At 44.5% G+C, this 16,039-nt stretch overlaps 1 protein-coding gene across 1 annotated transcript in view; it reads right to left on the reverse strand.

The window, feature by feature from the left end:
- Positions 1-5,918: 5,918 nt before the first annotated feature.
- The window catches only part of KIAA1210 (KIAA1210 ortholog), a 33,398-nt gene continuing 23,277 nt past the window's right edge, over positions 5,919-16,039 (reverse strand). Inside the window, exons 6-11 of the mRNA XM_032618965.1 lie at positions 15,320-15,383; positions 14,965-15,129; positions 10,446-13,067; positions 9,120-9,283; positions 7,563-7,665; positions 5,919-6,115 (exon numbers count right to left, since the gene is read on the reverse strand). Of these exons, the coding sequence (XP_032474856.1) occupies positions 5,919-6,115; positions 7,563-7,665; positions 9,120-9,283; positions 10,446-13,067; positions 14,965-15,129; positions 15,320-15,383 (3,315 nt within the window). The remainder of the gene's footprint in view (positions 6,116-7,562; positions 7,666-9,119; positions 9,284-10,445; positions 13,068-14,964; positions 15,130-15,319; positions 15,384-16,039) is intronic.

The raw sequence follows: 16,039 nt of genomic DNA on the forward strand, positions 1-16,039 counted from the left end.
CAACTGAACACCAGTGATAGGGAGTGGGACGTCCTGGGTGGGTTTGCACACCTGGGCGGACTCAGGCAGATGACTGAGGCCCTGGAGACTGACCCATGGACTTCTGGGCTACGTACTTGCCATGAAGAGAGTCCCAATATGAGAGCTGGGAGGAGACTCTCCCTCAGTTTTGCTTTAGGTGTTTCCCGAAGGCACACTCGCTCAGCATTTTCTTGTCTTCTTTGTTTGCTGGTGCCAATTAGTTCTCACTCCCAGGGACTTGGACCCAACTCCAACCTCCTAGGGAGATAGCTTGCTGCCGCGGCAAAAGCACCATCTCCTCCAGGGTCCTCTTCACTCCTGTCATTTCATAGCTATAGTTTTTAATTGTCAACACCTTGCTCCATGACAATACCTTCCTCCATGGCAAGCCCAGTGCCCAGTCCCACCTCCCTTCACAAAGAAGAGGCTCTAGGTGCACACTTTGTTACCAGAGACTTCATGATTGACAGCAGTCATCATGTTATGTTTCAGCCCTGCTGAGAAGTAGAAGAGACAACTGGAGAGGATATGATTGAGTATAAATATCAATAGAATCTTGGCAAATATATCGAAACACCAACACTGTGTGCAGCTGGGAGGGCCCAGCTTCCAGAGGTCTCAGCCAACCCCTCCAAGAAGGGCCCAGGAATGATGGTGGGGGAGACAGTAAGATGGGGACCGTGGACAGTTCTGCCATCTTTGAGTTTCACGTGTCAAACAAGAATAGATACAAACGACAGTTCCAATGGCGAGTGGCATTGGTACATTGAAAGTTACCCAATAAATTTGGTAGATGTGTAAATGCATGATTTAATGAATAAAACTGATAGGTTTGGGTAGGAGGCGAAAAGGGTGGGAGGGCACTGAGCTAGGCAAGAGAGGAAGGGATTGGTGGCACAAACAGGAATATGTGCTTATATAGGAGGTAGAAGACTTTCTTAGTAATAATTTTAGTAGTAATAATTATTCGTAGTAATAATTATGGCCTCAATTTGCTTTCCAGGCCCATCTGCCACGCTGCCCATGCTGGAGCCATTTCATTCCCTGGACAGGTACACATACACACACATCTCTTCTACTATGCAGGCTGTTTTCTCTCCATGCAGAGACCTCCTTACCCTTTCCCTGCCATCCTTCATTGCTAGATAAACTCCCAGTGATCCTTCAAGGTCCAGGTGAAATGCCTCCCCTTGAGTACCTTCCCAGGCACCAACCCACTTCCTTCCTTCCCCTGTCCCGGTTAATCGTTCTCTCTCCCATACTCCCATAGCACTTTGTGTTCATCCCTGATTTAGCACTTGACACCTGTGTCATCATTGTCCAACTGTCTGCCTCTAGACCATGAACTAGAGCAAGTCATGAGACTTAGACATCTGTGAGTGAGGCCTCTCTAACACAACCCTGGGTATATAGGTGGGTACTCAGTACTTGCCTGGTGAATGATTGAATGGCTAGGATCTGTAGTGTATGTCCTACAACTTCATGGGTCAACAGACGGTATTAATATTGCTAGGCTGTCGCTGCTTATTTAAGGAGTCAATGCTGAGTTGTTGTTTTTACATTGTTTTTCTGGGACTGTCTTCATATATGAGTTTTATGAAGGGCAGACCGCATTGGACTGGCTTTTTCCTAACAAGTCCATAGAACTATTGCCGGCCTTCTTGTCTCTGATCATAAGAGGTAGAGAAACTTTCTGATGAACTGGAAGTGGTGAAGCAGTGTGCTCATTCATGAATGAAATATTTATCTTTGCCAGCTAGACTTATCGATAGTAAAATATCACAAAGAGAAATTGTAGAAACCACTATACAAAGGCCCACATGCCCCTCATGCTTTTCTACCAGTGGACAGTTATTACCAAGTATTTTGACAATGGTTTGTCTGAATTCCTTGAATGTTTTTGATTTAGCTGCCGTGTCTACTTCATATTGAGTGTCACAGAGACTTGACTCTGATGGTGTTAAGCTATGTAGCAACTTTTTGTTAAGTTGGGGTGAGCAATAAGGGGCTTGAAGGTAGCTTGAACTCCAAATGAAAGATCACCTTTCATCGTATGGACAGAAGCACTGTTTTAGCATCATATCCTATACCGGTACTACTGTTCTTTATGTGTGAATTAGGACTCAGCTCTGAAATGATTAGGTGGTCATTTCATAGCTGTTTTTCATTGGCAGCTTCCTAATGAGCTCGTCTTTGGGGTGCCAGGTGGCGGAGCTATGGGACTTCTTGAACAGATATGAGAGGTATAGTCAGATAGTCAACTAGCATTTTTATTTACTTTGGGAGAGATTTGAGTTCCAAGACCTGCCTGAGATTTTCCTGGTAGTACTTGCGCTGTCTAACAAAACGTGTCAAAATTTTCATACCTGTCATCCTAGGAATTTGGCAGTAACAGTATTGAGCAGACTAGGACTGAGGCGGGTGACTGCTGAGTTTAAAATGACTGACGAATTAGTAGCTATGAACAGTCTGCATGGAACTACTCTGGGTCAAATATTTTTGAAGAAGTTGAAGAAACACTTAGTATAACCTGACGTGGAATCTGCTAAGATGTGTTACAACAGACGGTGTTAAAAAGTACGTGTGGGGCTTCCCTGGTGGCGCAGCGGTTGAGAGTCCGCCTGCCGATGCAGGGGACACGGGTTCGTGCCCCGGTCCGGGAGGATCCCACGTGCCACGGAGCAGCTGGGCCCGTGAGCCATGGCCGCTGAGCCTGCGCGTCCGGAGCCTGTGCTCCACAACGGGAGAGGCCACAACAGTGAGAGGCCCGTGTACCGCAAAAAAAAAAAAACAACCCAAAAAACCTAGCATTATCAAAAAGGCAAAGATATAGTATGAGGAAAAATAGATGTTTTACAGAGAAAACGCAAAACCAGCATGATTGTACAATATCACATTACACCATCATCAGGAAAACCAAGCACCAAGGGTTTAAATTAGCTCTGGCACCTCACAGCCTCTCTGAATTTGTTTTTTGCATGAGGCAGCAACCTACTTGGGATTTAAAGGCACAGTTATGTCTAGGTCTGCATTTCTGTTTAAGCAAAGTAGCCCCAAGGTGACAGAGGCAGACACGGTGAAAGGTATACTAAGACACTTCTGGGTTTCCTGAGAAAATGAGCTAGGTACTGTCCAGGCATCCAAAGGAAGCTCTCCATTAGTGTTTAGTGTGTTTGGGGTTGGAATAGAGGGGAAGGACTTGGGGGGGAGTGGTTCACTGGGGAGGTGGGGGCTGTCCAGCCTAGTGACTGTTGAGGTGTGTGTGCCTCTAGGAATGAGGGCAGGGAAAGGCTGCTTCAATCACTTCAGGCTTCCCGTTAGCAGAAAGTCAGTTGTTCTGTGGCTTTGAGGGTGCAGTCCTGTCTTAGGTTAAAATCTTCTGAAACAGAGACTGCTGAGGGAAACGGACAAGAAACTGGGCTACTCGGAGGTTTCCACCTTAAGGCTGGAGCCAGGGCATAAGACAGCTCTCTAGTGGCCTCAGACTTCCTTGTGGAAGGCTTCCCATCTGCCCCATTGAAAGCACAGCTTTTGGAATCTGCAGAATTTTGAATTTCAACAGGATCTTAAGTGCTTTAAAAATAGGATATGTATGAAGTGCAGTACACTTCTGAGCAACTAGAGAGGGTCACAGTGGCACTGGGGCAAAAGGTCAAACACTGATGGGCTAACGATCCAGAGAAGTATGATAACCCCCAAGGAATGTTATGCCCCATAAGAAGGTGCTCACTGCTGCCAGACTTGTGACACGTTGACATGGGGCACGTGGAAAGAGAGCTCTGTATAAGTTGCAGGTGTTGGGAGCCCTCAGGGATACAAAGAAGGTGTTTCAAAGGGCAGTGGGCTGATTGGGGGAGTGGCTGTGCAACATTTTTCTTGGAGACCCAGAATTTTCACTTCTACCACCTCTTCTTAGGGGGCTTTGCAAAGTTTGGAGCAGTAACCAAAGAACTGAAGCATTTAACTAGGCTCATAAAGCCTAAAAGCCAGTCGTTGCACCAAATCATCTGGATATTTCCATTAGAATGAATTTATTTGATCAAAGGAAATGACCACCTCTTAGTTGCTACAACAAAATGTTTTAGCTTTCTCCCTTCTAAAGCACATTGTTCAAAGTTAAAGTTTTCTCAGTTTGACAGCAGTGCAAACATAGTTTTTTTTTTACATCTTTATTGGAGTATAATTGCTTTACAATGATGTGTTAGTTTCTGCTTTATAACAAAGTGAATCAGTTATACATATACATATGTTCCCATATCTCTTCCCTCTTGTGTCTCCCTCCATCCCACCCTCCCTATCCCACCACTCCAGGCAGTCACAAAGCACCGAGCTGATCTCCCTGTGCTATGCGGCTGCTTCCCACGAGCTATCTACCTTACGTTTGGCAGTGTATATATGTCCATGCCTCTCTCTCGCTTTGTCACAGCTTACCCTTCCCCCTCCCCATATCCTCAAGTCCATTCTCTAGTAGGTCTGTGTCTTTATTCCTGTCTTACCCCTAGGTTCTTCATGACATTTTTTTTTCTTAACTTCCATACATATGTGTTAGTATACGGTATATGTCTTTCTCTTTCTGACTTACTTCACTCTGTATGACAGACTCTAGGTCTATCCACCTCATTACAAATAGCTCAATTTTGTTTCTTTTTATGGTTCAGTAATATTCCATTGTATATACGTGCCACATCTTCTTTATCCATTCATCCGATGATGGACACTTAGGTTGTTTCCATCTCCGGGCTATTGTAAATAGAGCTGCAATGAACATTTTGGTACATGACTCTTTTGGAATTATGGCTTTCTCAGGGTATATGCCCAGTAGTGGGATTGCTGGGTCATATGGCAGTTCTATTTTTACTTTTTTAAGGAACCTCCATACTGTTCTCCATAGTGGCGGTATCAATTTACATTCCCACCAACAGTGCAAGAGGGTTCCCTTTTCTCCACACCCTCTCCAGCATTTATTGTTTCTAGATTTTTTGATGATGGCCATTCTGACTGGTGTGAGATGATATCTCATTGTAGTTTTGATTTGCATTTCTCTAATGATTAATGATGTTGAGCATTCTTTCACGTGTTTGTTGGCAGTCTGTATATCTTCTTTGGTGAAATGTCTATTTAGGTCTTCTGCCCATTTTTGGATTGGGTTGTTTTTTTTTTGTTATTGAGCTGCATGAGCTGCTTATAAATTTTGGAGATTAATCCTTCATCAGTTGCTTCATTTGCAAATATTTTCTCCCATTCTGAGGGTTGTCTTTTGGTCTTGTTTATGGTTTCCTTCGCTGTGCAAAAGCTTTGAAGTTTCATTAGGTCCCATTTGTTTCTTTTTGTTTTTATTTCCATTTCTCTAGGAGGTGGGTCGAAAAGGATCTTGCTGTGATTTATGTCATAGAGTGTTCTGCCTACGTTTTCCTCTAAGAGTTTGATAGTTTCTGGCCTTACATTTAGGTCTTTAATCCATTTTGAGCTTATTTTTGTGTATGGTGTTAGGGAGTGATCTAATCTCATACTTTTACATGTGCCTGTCCAGTTTTCCCAGCACCACTTATTGAAGAGGCTGTCCTTTCTCCACTGTACATTCCTGCCTCCTTTATCAAAGATAAGGTGACCATATGTGCGTGGGTTTATCTCTGGGCTCTCTATCCTGTTCCATTGATCTATCTTTCTGTTTTACATTTTACATAGTTTTTATAGAGGAAAAGCTGGGTTTTCAGATGCTGGCAGTGACTGAAGGTTAGGCATTCATGGCATCTGTTTCATTCAAATAATTATTAGCTTTAATTCCCCTTTTAAGGCTCTTATGCGTAATAAAAATGGTTACAGTAAATAATTCACTACGTGACATTAATACAGCTATTGGCAATTATCATTTAAAATGCTGATACTCCACCCAGGAGCTATTTATTGCATGGTTTTTCTACACGGCTCCATGCTTTGGCTTTCTTCTTGGCCAGGGAGAACCAGACTGGCTCATCTGGCTCAGCCGGCTCAGCCGGCTCAGCCGGCTGTTGTAGCATGGCTGGGAGAGTTGAAGACCTTCTGGTTTCTTTTTCCGTAGAAGGTACTTGAAATATCTTCTCATCTTCGAATCCTACTGGAACCATAGCAAATAACACACAAGCAGTTAAGAAGCCCCAGAGATACTGAAATATGTTTATGGGATGCAGTAAAAATTTTCCTCCGTTCAGGTTTCCTCTGGCTTCTAAAAGTCAGTGCATGGGCAATGCCATAGGGTGGTATGTGAAAAGGGTAACATCAATATGGCTAGAGCCACAGGGGCCTGACATGGGAAGGCCTGAGAGAAAATGCCTACAGCTATAAATGCCAATCTCTGGGTGGTTATTATTGGATTGTCTTACACCTTTGAATTGAGATCAGAGAGGAAACATGTTGTATGGTATCTGTTCAGTTTTTAAAATTTCATATTAGGTGGTATTGTTTTTGTTTTGCCAATCCACTATGCTGTATGAAATGATTGTCGATGACTCAGTAGATACACCCAGTAAAAGTCTATATGCTAAATAACATTATATCAACTACTCCTACCTAGCAGCCTACTTCACTATTCCCCAGTTCTACTCCTTCCCTCATCCTGCTTTACGGTTGATTGACTTAGTGGCTTAGACTCGACCAGTGGTTCTCAACCCTGGCCACACATTAGAACTCCCTAGGGCTCTTTTTAAAAATACAAATGCACATGCTATTTCCTGAACTAATTGAATTAGAATCTCTAGCAATGGATCCAGGGCCATCTGTAATTTTTAAAAAGTACATCAGGTGATCCTAATGCACAGTGAGAGTTGGATTACTGTACCCATGAGACTATTCACAGCTATAAGCAGGTCAAGTGCTGCTGTATCATGGCCAGATGGTGGGTTCCTAATTCCTAGTTTAATTTCTTCATGAGGCGGACTGAGGCAGAGAACAAAGATGACTCAATATAAATCTGTCCTCCCCTCCCCCTGCTCCTTCTGAAAAAAAAATCCCCCTGGCACATGACTCTACTGATGAGACCCCACTCTATTCTATCACAGCACAGTGTTTGTTTCAGCTTTCAACATTTCCCCACCTCTCATACCTCTGCTCAGAATACAGAGGGGCTGAAACAAGCCTTTTAAATAGTTAAAGAACAATTCAATACCATTGGGCATTTATAGTGGATTACTTTCCACAGTTTCCCTGGGAATGTAGAAGGTGAGAAAATACCGTTTTGCTATGGACTAGAAAGTGGCTTGGTTCTTTCCTCTTGAATACCAGCCACAGGAAAGTTCTAGTGAGTGATCACAATTTTGTTCCGATACAGCTTCCTCCATGGGGTAAAAGACTGGAAGACCCTCTGAAAATTATACATTGGACTGACTTATAGTAGTCATAATAATTGGATTTTCCTAAAACAAGCTAATATCTGTATCTAATGGAAGAACCATGAGAGAATCATAAGCTGACTTGGGGGAAGAGACATGTATTGTCTGAAATTGCAAAAGTTTCACAACTTCTGCCAGGGCTATTTTGGGAGTGGGGGGCTGGGGTGTGTTTTTTACCTGCTTTGGTAGACTTCGGTGGCTTCGGTGCCATCTTCTCCTGTCTGTTGACATCAGAAGTGAAAACCCTCCTCGGTTGGTTTTCATCTGCAAGGCCAGTTCTCTTTAATACAAAAATGAAAACAGAAAGCTTGTAAGTCCTGACATGAAAACAGCAAATTACTTATTCAGATCACAAGGTGCAAGTCCTGTCCTGGGTATTATAAGTTCAACATTAATCAAAAGGAAAGAGAGAGATAAGGAAAGAAACAGCACAGAGAGCACCTTGGTTCAGAATTTAGGTTCACAAAATCTAAGCTGGCTCAACTTTATCACCTTTCTGAGCCGGGAGAAAAGGCTGTCTAATCATACAAACAGTGTAAACAGGTTAACAAGAGAATTATGTAACTCGACGACAACGTTTTCTCTAGGACTTTACCAGCACTTAACAGAAAGCTAACAGAAATGCGGTGGTCACAAACAAATCTTATCAGTTAACTGACTTGAGTTCCGTAGATTTCTATGGAACAAAACCTATTTACATCTGATGTGCGCTCCTTGCATTACAAAGTGATATAACAATAGGTCTTTTCAAAATTGTACAGTTTAAGCTTTTCAAATTAACCTCTCCACAACTGGTCTAAATTAATTAGTTCATATACCCTAGTGTGTTTCCCTCTGACAAAGCTTTAACCAAGGTGGACTTTGCCCCCTGTATGACCCTGCTCCCTTAAAATTACTAATAATGAAATGAAAAGATCTTTAAAGCAAAGAGTTAAACAGATTTTCACATGATCCCACAACAAATTCAGTAAGCACCTAAAAAAGTATAGGAACTTAGACATCTCGATATGTAAATTTCATTGAGTTTTCTTGAGTCAGTTTTATGTAGTTTTGACAAGAGGGGTTCTCATTCTAAAACTTCCAAAGACATTGAAAATGGGACATTGGAAGCAAGACATCATCCCAGCATGCCTGATCCACATGTGGTGCCATTAGCCTAGTTCATCACATAACTCCTCTTTTAACCTATAGGGAGATGCCAGACCAAACCAAATCAATATATGGAAACCCAAACACCAAACACTACCTTTATTTACATGAAGTTAAATCATTATGTACTGATATGGAAAGGTGCCCAGAAATAAAATAAGTGAAAAATAATATGTATAGTTTAATTCCATTTATATTTTCTTAAATACATATACATATTTATAGGCCTAAAATACCTGTAAGAATAGTTACTCAACTCTCACCCCAGTGGTGACCTTTGGGGATTTTTAATAACTACTTATTTCTCAACCAATTTCATGGAATCCTGCTCTAGAATATTTAGGACAGGATTTGATTTACAGAATCTTCTCGTATTCATTACTTTTCACAAATGCTTTAAGAACATAAAATGGAGCACATTTCTATGAGTACAAAGCAAGTCTTTTCCCCCAAAGAGTTCCCTTCCCTTGCCTAATACATCCAAAGAGCTGGGGAGCTGCACGTCTGGGAAAGTTCCCAATGTAAGCTTAATCAGTTGGCTCCAGCACCCTTTTGGAGTGTTTTGTGGGCTGTTCCAGGTCCTACCCCATATCTAGGTTCCTTAGTCTCAGCCTTGGCTCCAGCTCTATTCTTGGTTTCTGGCTCTTTCACAGGAATGTTGGCCTGGAGACTCCCCTGCCTCTGGTCTATCATGGTTATCCAAGCTGGCTCTGAGGTGGCATGATCTGACTGTCGACCAGGAGCTTTTCCTGAGAAAGGAATGAAAGAAGTTAGAACTGAAGTGAGGCAGGGGCTTCCCTGGTGGCGCAGTGGTTGAGAATCCGCCTGCCAATGCAGGGGACACGGGTTTGAGCCCTGGTCTGGGAGGATCCCACATGCCGCGGAGCAACTAAGCCCATGCGCCACAACTGCTGAGCCTGTGCTCCAGAGCTCGCGAGCCACAACTACTGAAGCCCACGTGCCACAACTACTGAAGTCTGTGCTCTAGAGCCCGCGAACCACAGCTACTGAAGCCCATGCGCCTAGAGCCCGTGCTCCGCAACAAGAGAAGCCACCGCAGTGATAAGCCCGCGCATCGCAACGAGGACCCCCCAACGCAGCCAAAAATAAATAAATTAAATAAATAAATTTATTTTTAAAATAAATAAATAAAGTGAGGCAGGCAGGGTCTTGAGACTGGCTGGGACCTACCCACAATAATGTCCCAAATGGGGATCCTTGTTAACTGCCAAATGAAAATAAAAAGATAACATATAGAGAAGGGCCCCCTTCTTTTGTGCCCTCCCCACAACTTGGCAAGGCAGGAGTTCCTTGAGTAGATAAGAAGCTGTACTTCAAAGTTTGCAAACCATCCTCTTACTGGTCCCTTTGCCTCCCTTGTCCATCCCTCTTCCTATCCCCATTTCAGGGTAGGACAATGGTTGCCAGGTGGGCTGGGAAAATTCCTAGGAGGCCAGACGCTTAGGCCACTGATGTCATTTCTCTAACTCCAAGGAAAATCTTATTGCATTTGTTACTTCGTGGTCTCTAATGCAAGTGTGTGGTTAAATGGATACGGTTATAGGCACGTACAAGACTGTGTGATGATGATTCTGAAGGTACAAAGGCTTTGAGAGCCATAAATGCTCAAAAAATCACCTAGCTCTGGATTCTTAGACATTTCAGGTGAGTTAAGAAGCTGTGGAAGCACAAACATTTACAATAAATTAAGATTTCAAGCTGAGGGTCTGAACATAGTGCTCTATTAACGAGCCGGCTTTTAAAATCTACATGGTGCTGAGGAGACCATCCACGTAACGGTATTTTGAGAAAAGCATAAACTCCCATCTACATGTAAGGTGCACGGGGAAAGGGGGATGGGGAGATGGTTATGTGTCCACTACAGAATGTGGACAAATGTCCAGAGGGGACCCCTCTGGGAAACAGAAGGAAGCTTGGTAAAATCTCTTTTCTCACACTTATACTTCTGTGAGGAAGAGGTTTTTCTCGGTTGGACTCCAAAAATGTTTTCAACAACAGCCCGATTGGTGGATAAATTTGAACGTCTGTTACCTTGATCACCACTCTCAAGAACTTCCTCCTTAGAGTAGGTGCCCCAAGAAGTGGATGTTTGCCAGACAGGAGCATCGGTGAACTTCACAGTTTTGGTAGTAGGAATCGGGACGTTCTTAATGAGGTCTTCAGAGCCTTGGCTGTGTTTCTTGGTTTTGTTTGCAGAAGCTGGGTCTCTCGGTAGGGACCAGCAGCTAGGATCGCTCTCCAACATGCTTCCCTCGGCAGCAGCTCTCATGGGACTTGAAAAAACCTGTTGCTGGTGCTCAGGGGCTGCAGGAGCCTGAAAAGGGTGTCTGGGAGGCAGGTGCTCCTCCGAGCCTCTCCACTCCACAGCTGCACTCACCGGGCCTGTTGAGAAAGTCTGTGGCTGAAATTCGGCCTCATCTTCGGCTTGGACAGGGTGTCTGCAAGGCGGCTGCTCTTTAGAACTACTGCACTTTACAGGAGTGCTCTCTGAACATGAGAAGACTTCCTGCAGGCCTTCAGGCCTCCCCAAGCACGGTAAAGGGCTTTTCGCAGGCAGCTGCTTCAAAAACATGCCTCCCTCAATATCGGTCCCCTCGTAACCTGAGAAAACTTGGTGCTCGACTTCAGGCCTCGACAAGGATTTGGAAGGTTGATTTGAAGACAGAGGATCCACATGGATTCCCTCCTCGGTAGAAGGGATCTCTGAAAAGATATGCTGTACCATAAACTTCATGAACAACTGGAAAAGACGATTGGGAAGCACCGATTCCTTAGATATGCCTTCTTCAACTGCCATGCTCTCTAGACGTGAGGACATTTCCTCAACTTTAAACTTGTTAGCCCACTGGGCAGGATATTCGGGAGGCAGTGACCTCCCAGGAACGCCCACCTCAACAGCAGCACCCTCATAACTCGACATTTGCTGGAGTTTAGGTCTCACAGTGGCCCGGGAATGTTTGGAAGGCAGCAGCTTGGTAGAAGCATCCCCTTCGATGTCGACACTCTCTGGACCTGCAGAGATTGGTTGTTTCACTACTGGTGTCCTCCGGGCCTGAGAAGTCACTCTGGGAGGCCGCGGCTCCATGGAAACGCCCCACTCCGCAGCAGCGCTCTCTGGACCTGCAGAGGCTTGTTGCTCGGATGTAGGGCCCACCCAGGACTGGAAAGGGTGCCTGGGAGGCATCTGCTGCACAGAAGCACCCCACACTCCAGGTACGTTCTTTGAAGCCCAGGAGACTTCTTTTTGGTCTTTGGGCCTCCCCAAAGTCTGGGAAGCGCATCTGGGAGCCAGCTGCTCCTCGGAACCGGTCATTTGCACAGCAAAACCGGATTCTGCAAAGACTTCTTGGCCATCTTTGGACTTCTTCAAAGGCTGGAGAGAGTGCCTGGGAGCCCGCTGCTGCCCAAAGCCACTCCCCTCTTTGGAAGCACTCTCGTAACACGGAAAGACGCCTTCCGCTTCTGGCTTCCCCGAGGCACGGGAAGAATATCTAGGAGCCCACCGCCTAGGAGTCTGCTGCTGCTCAGGACCGCTCACTTCCGCAGCTGAACTTTCTGATTCTGGGCAGACTTCTTGTTCATCTTTGTGCTTCTTGGAGGGCTGGAAAAGATATCCAAGAGCCAGCTGCTGCTCAGAACCACTGTCAGACTCTGAAGTACCCTCTGAGGCAATGGCTTCAGCTTTCAGCTCCCCCGAGGACGGGGAAAGGCTTCTGGGAGGCAGCCTCTCTGCAGAAATACCTCCCTCTACCAAAGCTCTCAGCAAGCTATCTGAAGTGCTTGCGGTAAAGGCCTGGAGAACGTTTCCAGGAGACTTTTCTTTGTAGGTATCTTGAGCTGACTTCATTTTAAATTGGACACTTTTCAAATCAAAGCTGGACGCTTCTTCCTCTTCTGACTGGCTATCAGAAGGATCCATAAACACCTGACCCCCCAGTGCCAATGAGAAAATATCTCGGGTTGTAGAAGGGCTTCCCACCACGGGTAAAAGAGTGGCTCCGGCTTCTGTCTTCTCGGCTCCAGAAGCCCCATCTTCACGGGATGGTGACAGACCACTAACCATGGACTCTTCCATGTCTTCAGGTATGGGCTGTGATGCTGGTGCTTTTCTGCATTCAAAATCTATACCGGCATTTCTCCTTCTCATGTCATCTTTATCTGAAAGCAGCTCCTGAGGAGTAACGCTTTCTGTTCGTGCCGTCGGGGGCTGCCCCATGACTTGCTTCTCCAAGAGCAGGTTCCAGGAACGGAAATCCCTGGCAGTCTTACTGGCAGGTGGGAACCAAGCTCCATTACCTAGGCCAAGTGCTCGACTGGACGCTTTAAAGCTTCTTCCTTTGGATTCATGCTCACTTGTTTCCGAAGTACTTGAGCCTCTCCTTCCACACTGTCTTCTGTATGCCGCTGGAAATGGGTAGCCCTGGCTCTCAGCGGCATCTCTGTTTGCAGCCTGATCTCTTGTCTTCTGTTCATAAATCCCAGTTTTGTTTCTCTGTTTCCAGCCTGAGGCACCTGTACCAAATAGAAGTAAGGAAAAGGAAAGATGTGTACTTTTGATTGTGTAAGATAAGAATACTCTTCCCTGGCCCAATGGGTACCTATTTGCTATTGAATTCCCTAGCATGGAGAAGTAGCTATTCAGAACACAGAGAACAACTTGGTCACTATTAGCCTTCTGTGGTGGGAAATTTTTTAATCAAAGTGGAATCCGGTTTTATGAACTGATTCCAAGGTTGGCACATCACCATTCTATCAATACTCTGTTCCACCATTAGATGTGAGACACAGCAAAAGGCAATATTTGAACTTGTAACAACGATTACCTTTTAGGAAACTGACTGGGGCAGGGTGAAGGGAAATTCTACTTCCTACTTAGTATTTCTATTTTCTACTTAATTTTTATATAATGTGCAGGTATTGCTTTATTTTTTAGAAAGGTGTCAACAGGGGTTATCTGGAAGGTAGGATTATGGCCCCCCATTTCTTCTTTCAACTCTCTTTATTAAAATAATCTGATGTAATATACATGCAAAGCCATTCTTGGAAAGCCTTAACAACTGCATCGGTCCACAGGCTTCAGGTCGAGCACAAGGCAGCAGTTCTACAGACTGCTCCTCTCCTCTCTAGTACTTTTACTAAGGAACTTATTTTAATCCCCAGGTGGGAGGGCCCTCGAGGGCCTCCCCTCCCTCTTCATCCACTGGTCCCTAGCTCCATCTAGTGGTTTCACATCCAGCATACAGTGTAGAGCATGGGGTGCTGTACTCCAAACCACTCCCATGACATGGAAAACCAAAGTATCTGCCCTCATGGACACTGAATAAGTATTATCCGCTGTGTGTAAAAGTGACAGCTATTAAAAAGAAATATGAGGGCTTCCCTGGTGGCGCAGTTGTTGAGAGTCCGCTTGCCGACGCAGGGGACGCGGGTTTGTGCCCCAGTCCGGGAAGATAGAACGTGCCGCGGAGCTGCTGGGCCCGTGAGCCATGGCCGCTGAACCTGGGCGTCCGGAGCCTGTGCTCTGCAACGGGAGAGGCCACAACAGTGAGAGGCCAGCATACTGCAAAAATAAATAAATAAATAAAATAAATATGAAAAGAGGATAAAAAGAAAGTAAATTACTCATTTAATTTCTTGTTTTGTTGCTGTTATGCAGAAGAGTTTTGTGGTTTTGTTACTTTTCATGGGAAAACGTATTTAGGGATATCCTGCCTTTGAACCCACATGTGAAATCCTTTGTGGAAAAAATATGAAAGAGCTGTTTGACTTAATTTGTGGAACAGGAATTTTGGTTTATCAAGTATTGCTTGAAATTAGATTGCCATCAGCTGGAGCTAACATACACACACACACACACACACACACACACACACACACACACACACACACACAGATTTTCACTCCAGTGGTATTCGTTGTTTGGGGATTTGATGGGTGTTGGCTGCCAAGGACATCTGTCTGCAGCTTCCCAAGCCCTCTTTGCCCATGGATATGGGAACTGGTCTCACTGGTAACACAAGACCTTTTCTCTCTACTGGAAGAGAAAAGCAACTTTAAAAAAACAGGGTCTTTTTCACCAGTTATGTTATTATTGTCTGGTTCTGTTGCTGAGGGGGAATGCTGAAGGGGAAATCACTGGCTGCCCTCAGATATCTGGGCTCACTGAGGAACTCAGCACGTACATTAGACATAGAATTAAACACACTTACAAACAAACATAAAACACCTCTCTGGTTGGAAATTCATTTAGGTACAATAGGAATCCAGGTATGGCCCTTTACCTAAATCTCACACAAGTGGCAACTGTATTAATTGGGCAGTTTAGATGGATGAACTTGGACCACATTCGTATGCATCTTAAACTGAAAGCTCTCTGAGGACCACAACAGCAGGCCTGGGTTCCTGTCACATAGCACCATGCCATTAAGCTTGAGGACATGTTTCTGGGTGAGGGTGAAGATGTGCCAACCTGTACTGTCTTTTTTCGGCTTCTTTTGGTCAGCTTCCTTCCATTCGGTTGTGCTTTTCTCTTCTTCAGAAGCCAGTGGAAGGCGTGGCTTCGCCTGCTTTGGTTTTGCCTAAAAGAGGGAAAGAAAGAGCTTGAATCAAACTTAAGTGCTCTGAACCCACCCTGAATGGTTGCTGAAGAAAAAAGCATCAGGAAAAAAGTCCTTACTATCCAAATGGCTCTGTGGGAAGCATAATAATACAATTCACAATGGAAATTATTTCCAATGGCGTCCATAACCTGGTGATCATTTTACCTATTAGAAGTGGTTCACCTAGATTTGAGGTTTCTGATCTCTGAGTGATATGCTGCAGGGAACTCTAGAAAACACCCCAGAAACCACTGACCCACACTGCAAGGCCATAAATCTTAAAATGGGGTTGCTGGACCTGACAACAATCATACTCTTGGCAACACTGGAATTCTTAAATTTGCTTCACCAGACCTGGGAGCCACATTCAAGTCCTGTTTGGCTTCTTTTCAGGGGATTTAGTGAAAGCATGAATTATATCTTTCTAGCTCAAAAGAAGAAAAAGGATTGGGGTTTGGTTAGGAAGGAAGAGAGAAAAAGATGAAGGGCTCGGCCCTCACACTGAAGGGGCTGAAATTGGTTTAGTATAATCAAGGTTTTCAGATAATGACAGCGTAGCTTTGGAAATGTCAGAGTTGCACTGCACTGAACAGTGTCCGTAATTAGCTTTGTGTAAGCCTCTGTGATATACATCTAAAGGCAAACATACAACTCTTTATGCTCCTACTCGAAGTGCCTGTGTAAACAGACACAGCTCAAAATTATTTACTTTTGAGTGAATGAGGTCAGATAGACCTGGATTCAGATCTTTGCTCCATCATTTACTCTCTGTGTGAACTTGGGCAAATTATTTTCTAAATCTCTGTCCGCATCTATAAATTAAGGATAAGGGGAAAACTCCCGTGGGACTTGCAGACCTAAGAGATTCCAAAGCAGGGAGCCAGT

The sequence above is a fragment of the Phocoena sinus genome, chromosome X (genome assembly GCF_008692025.1).
Source record: "Phocoena sinus isolate mPhoSin1 chromosome X, mPhoSin1.pri, whole genome shotgun sequence".
NCBI lineage: Eukaryota > Metazoa > Chordata > Mammalia > Artiodactyla > Phocoenidae > Phocoena > Phocoena sinus.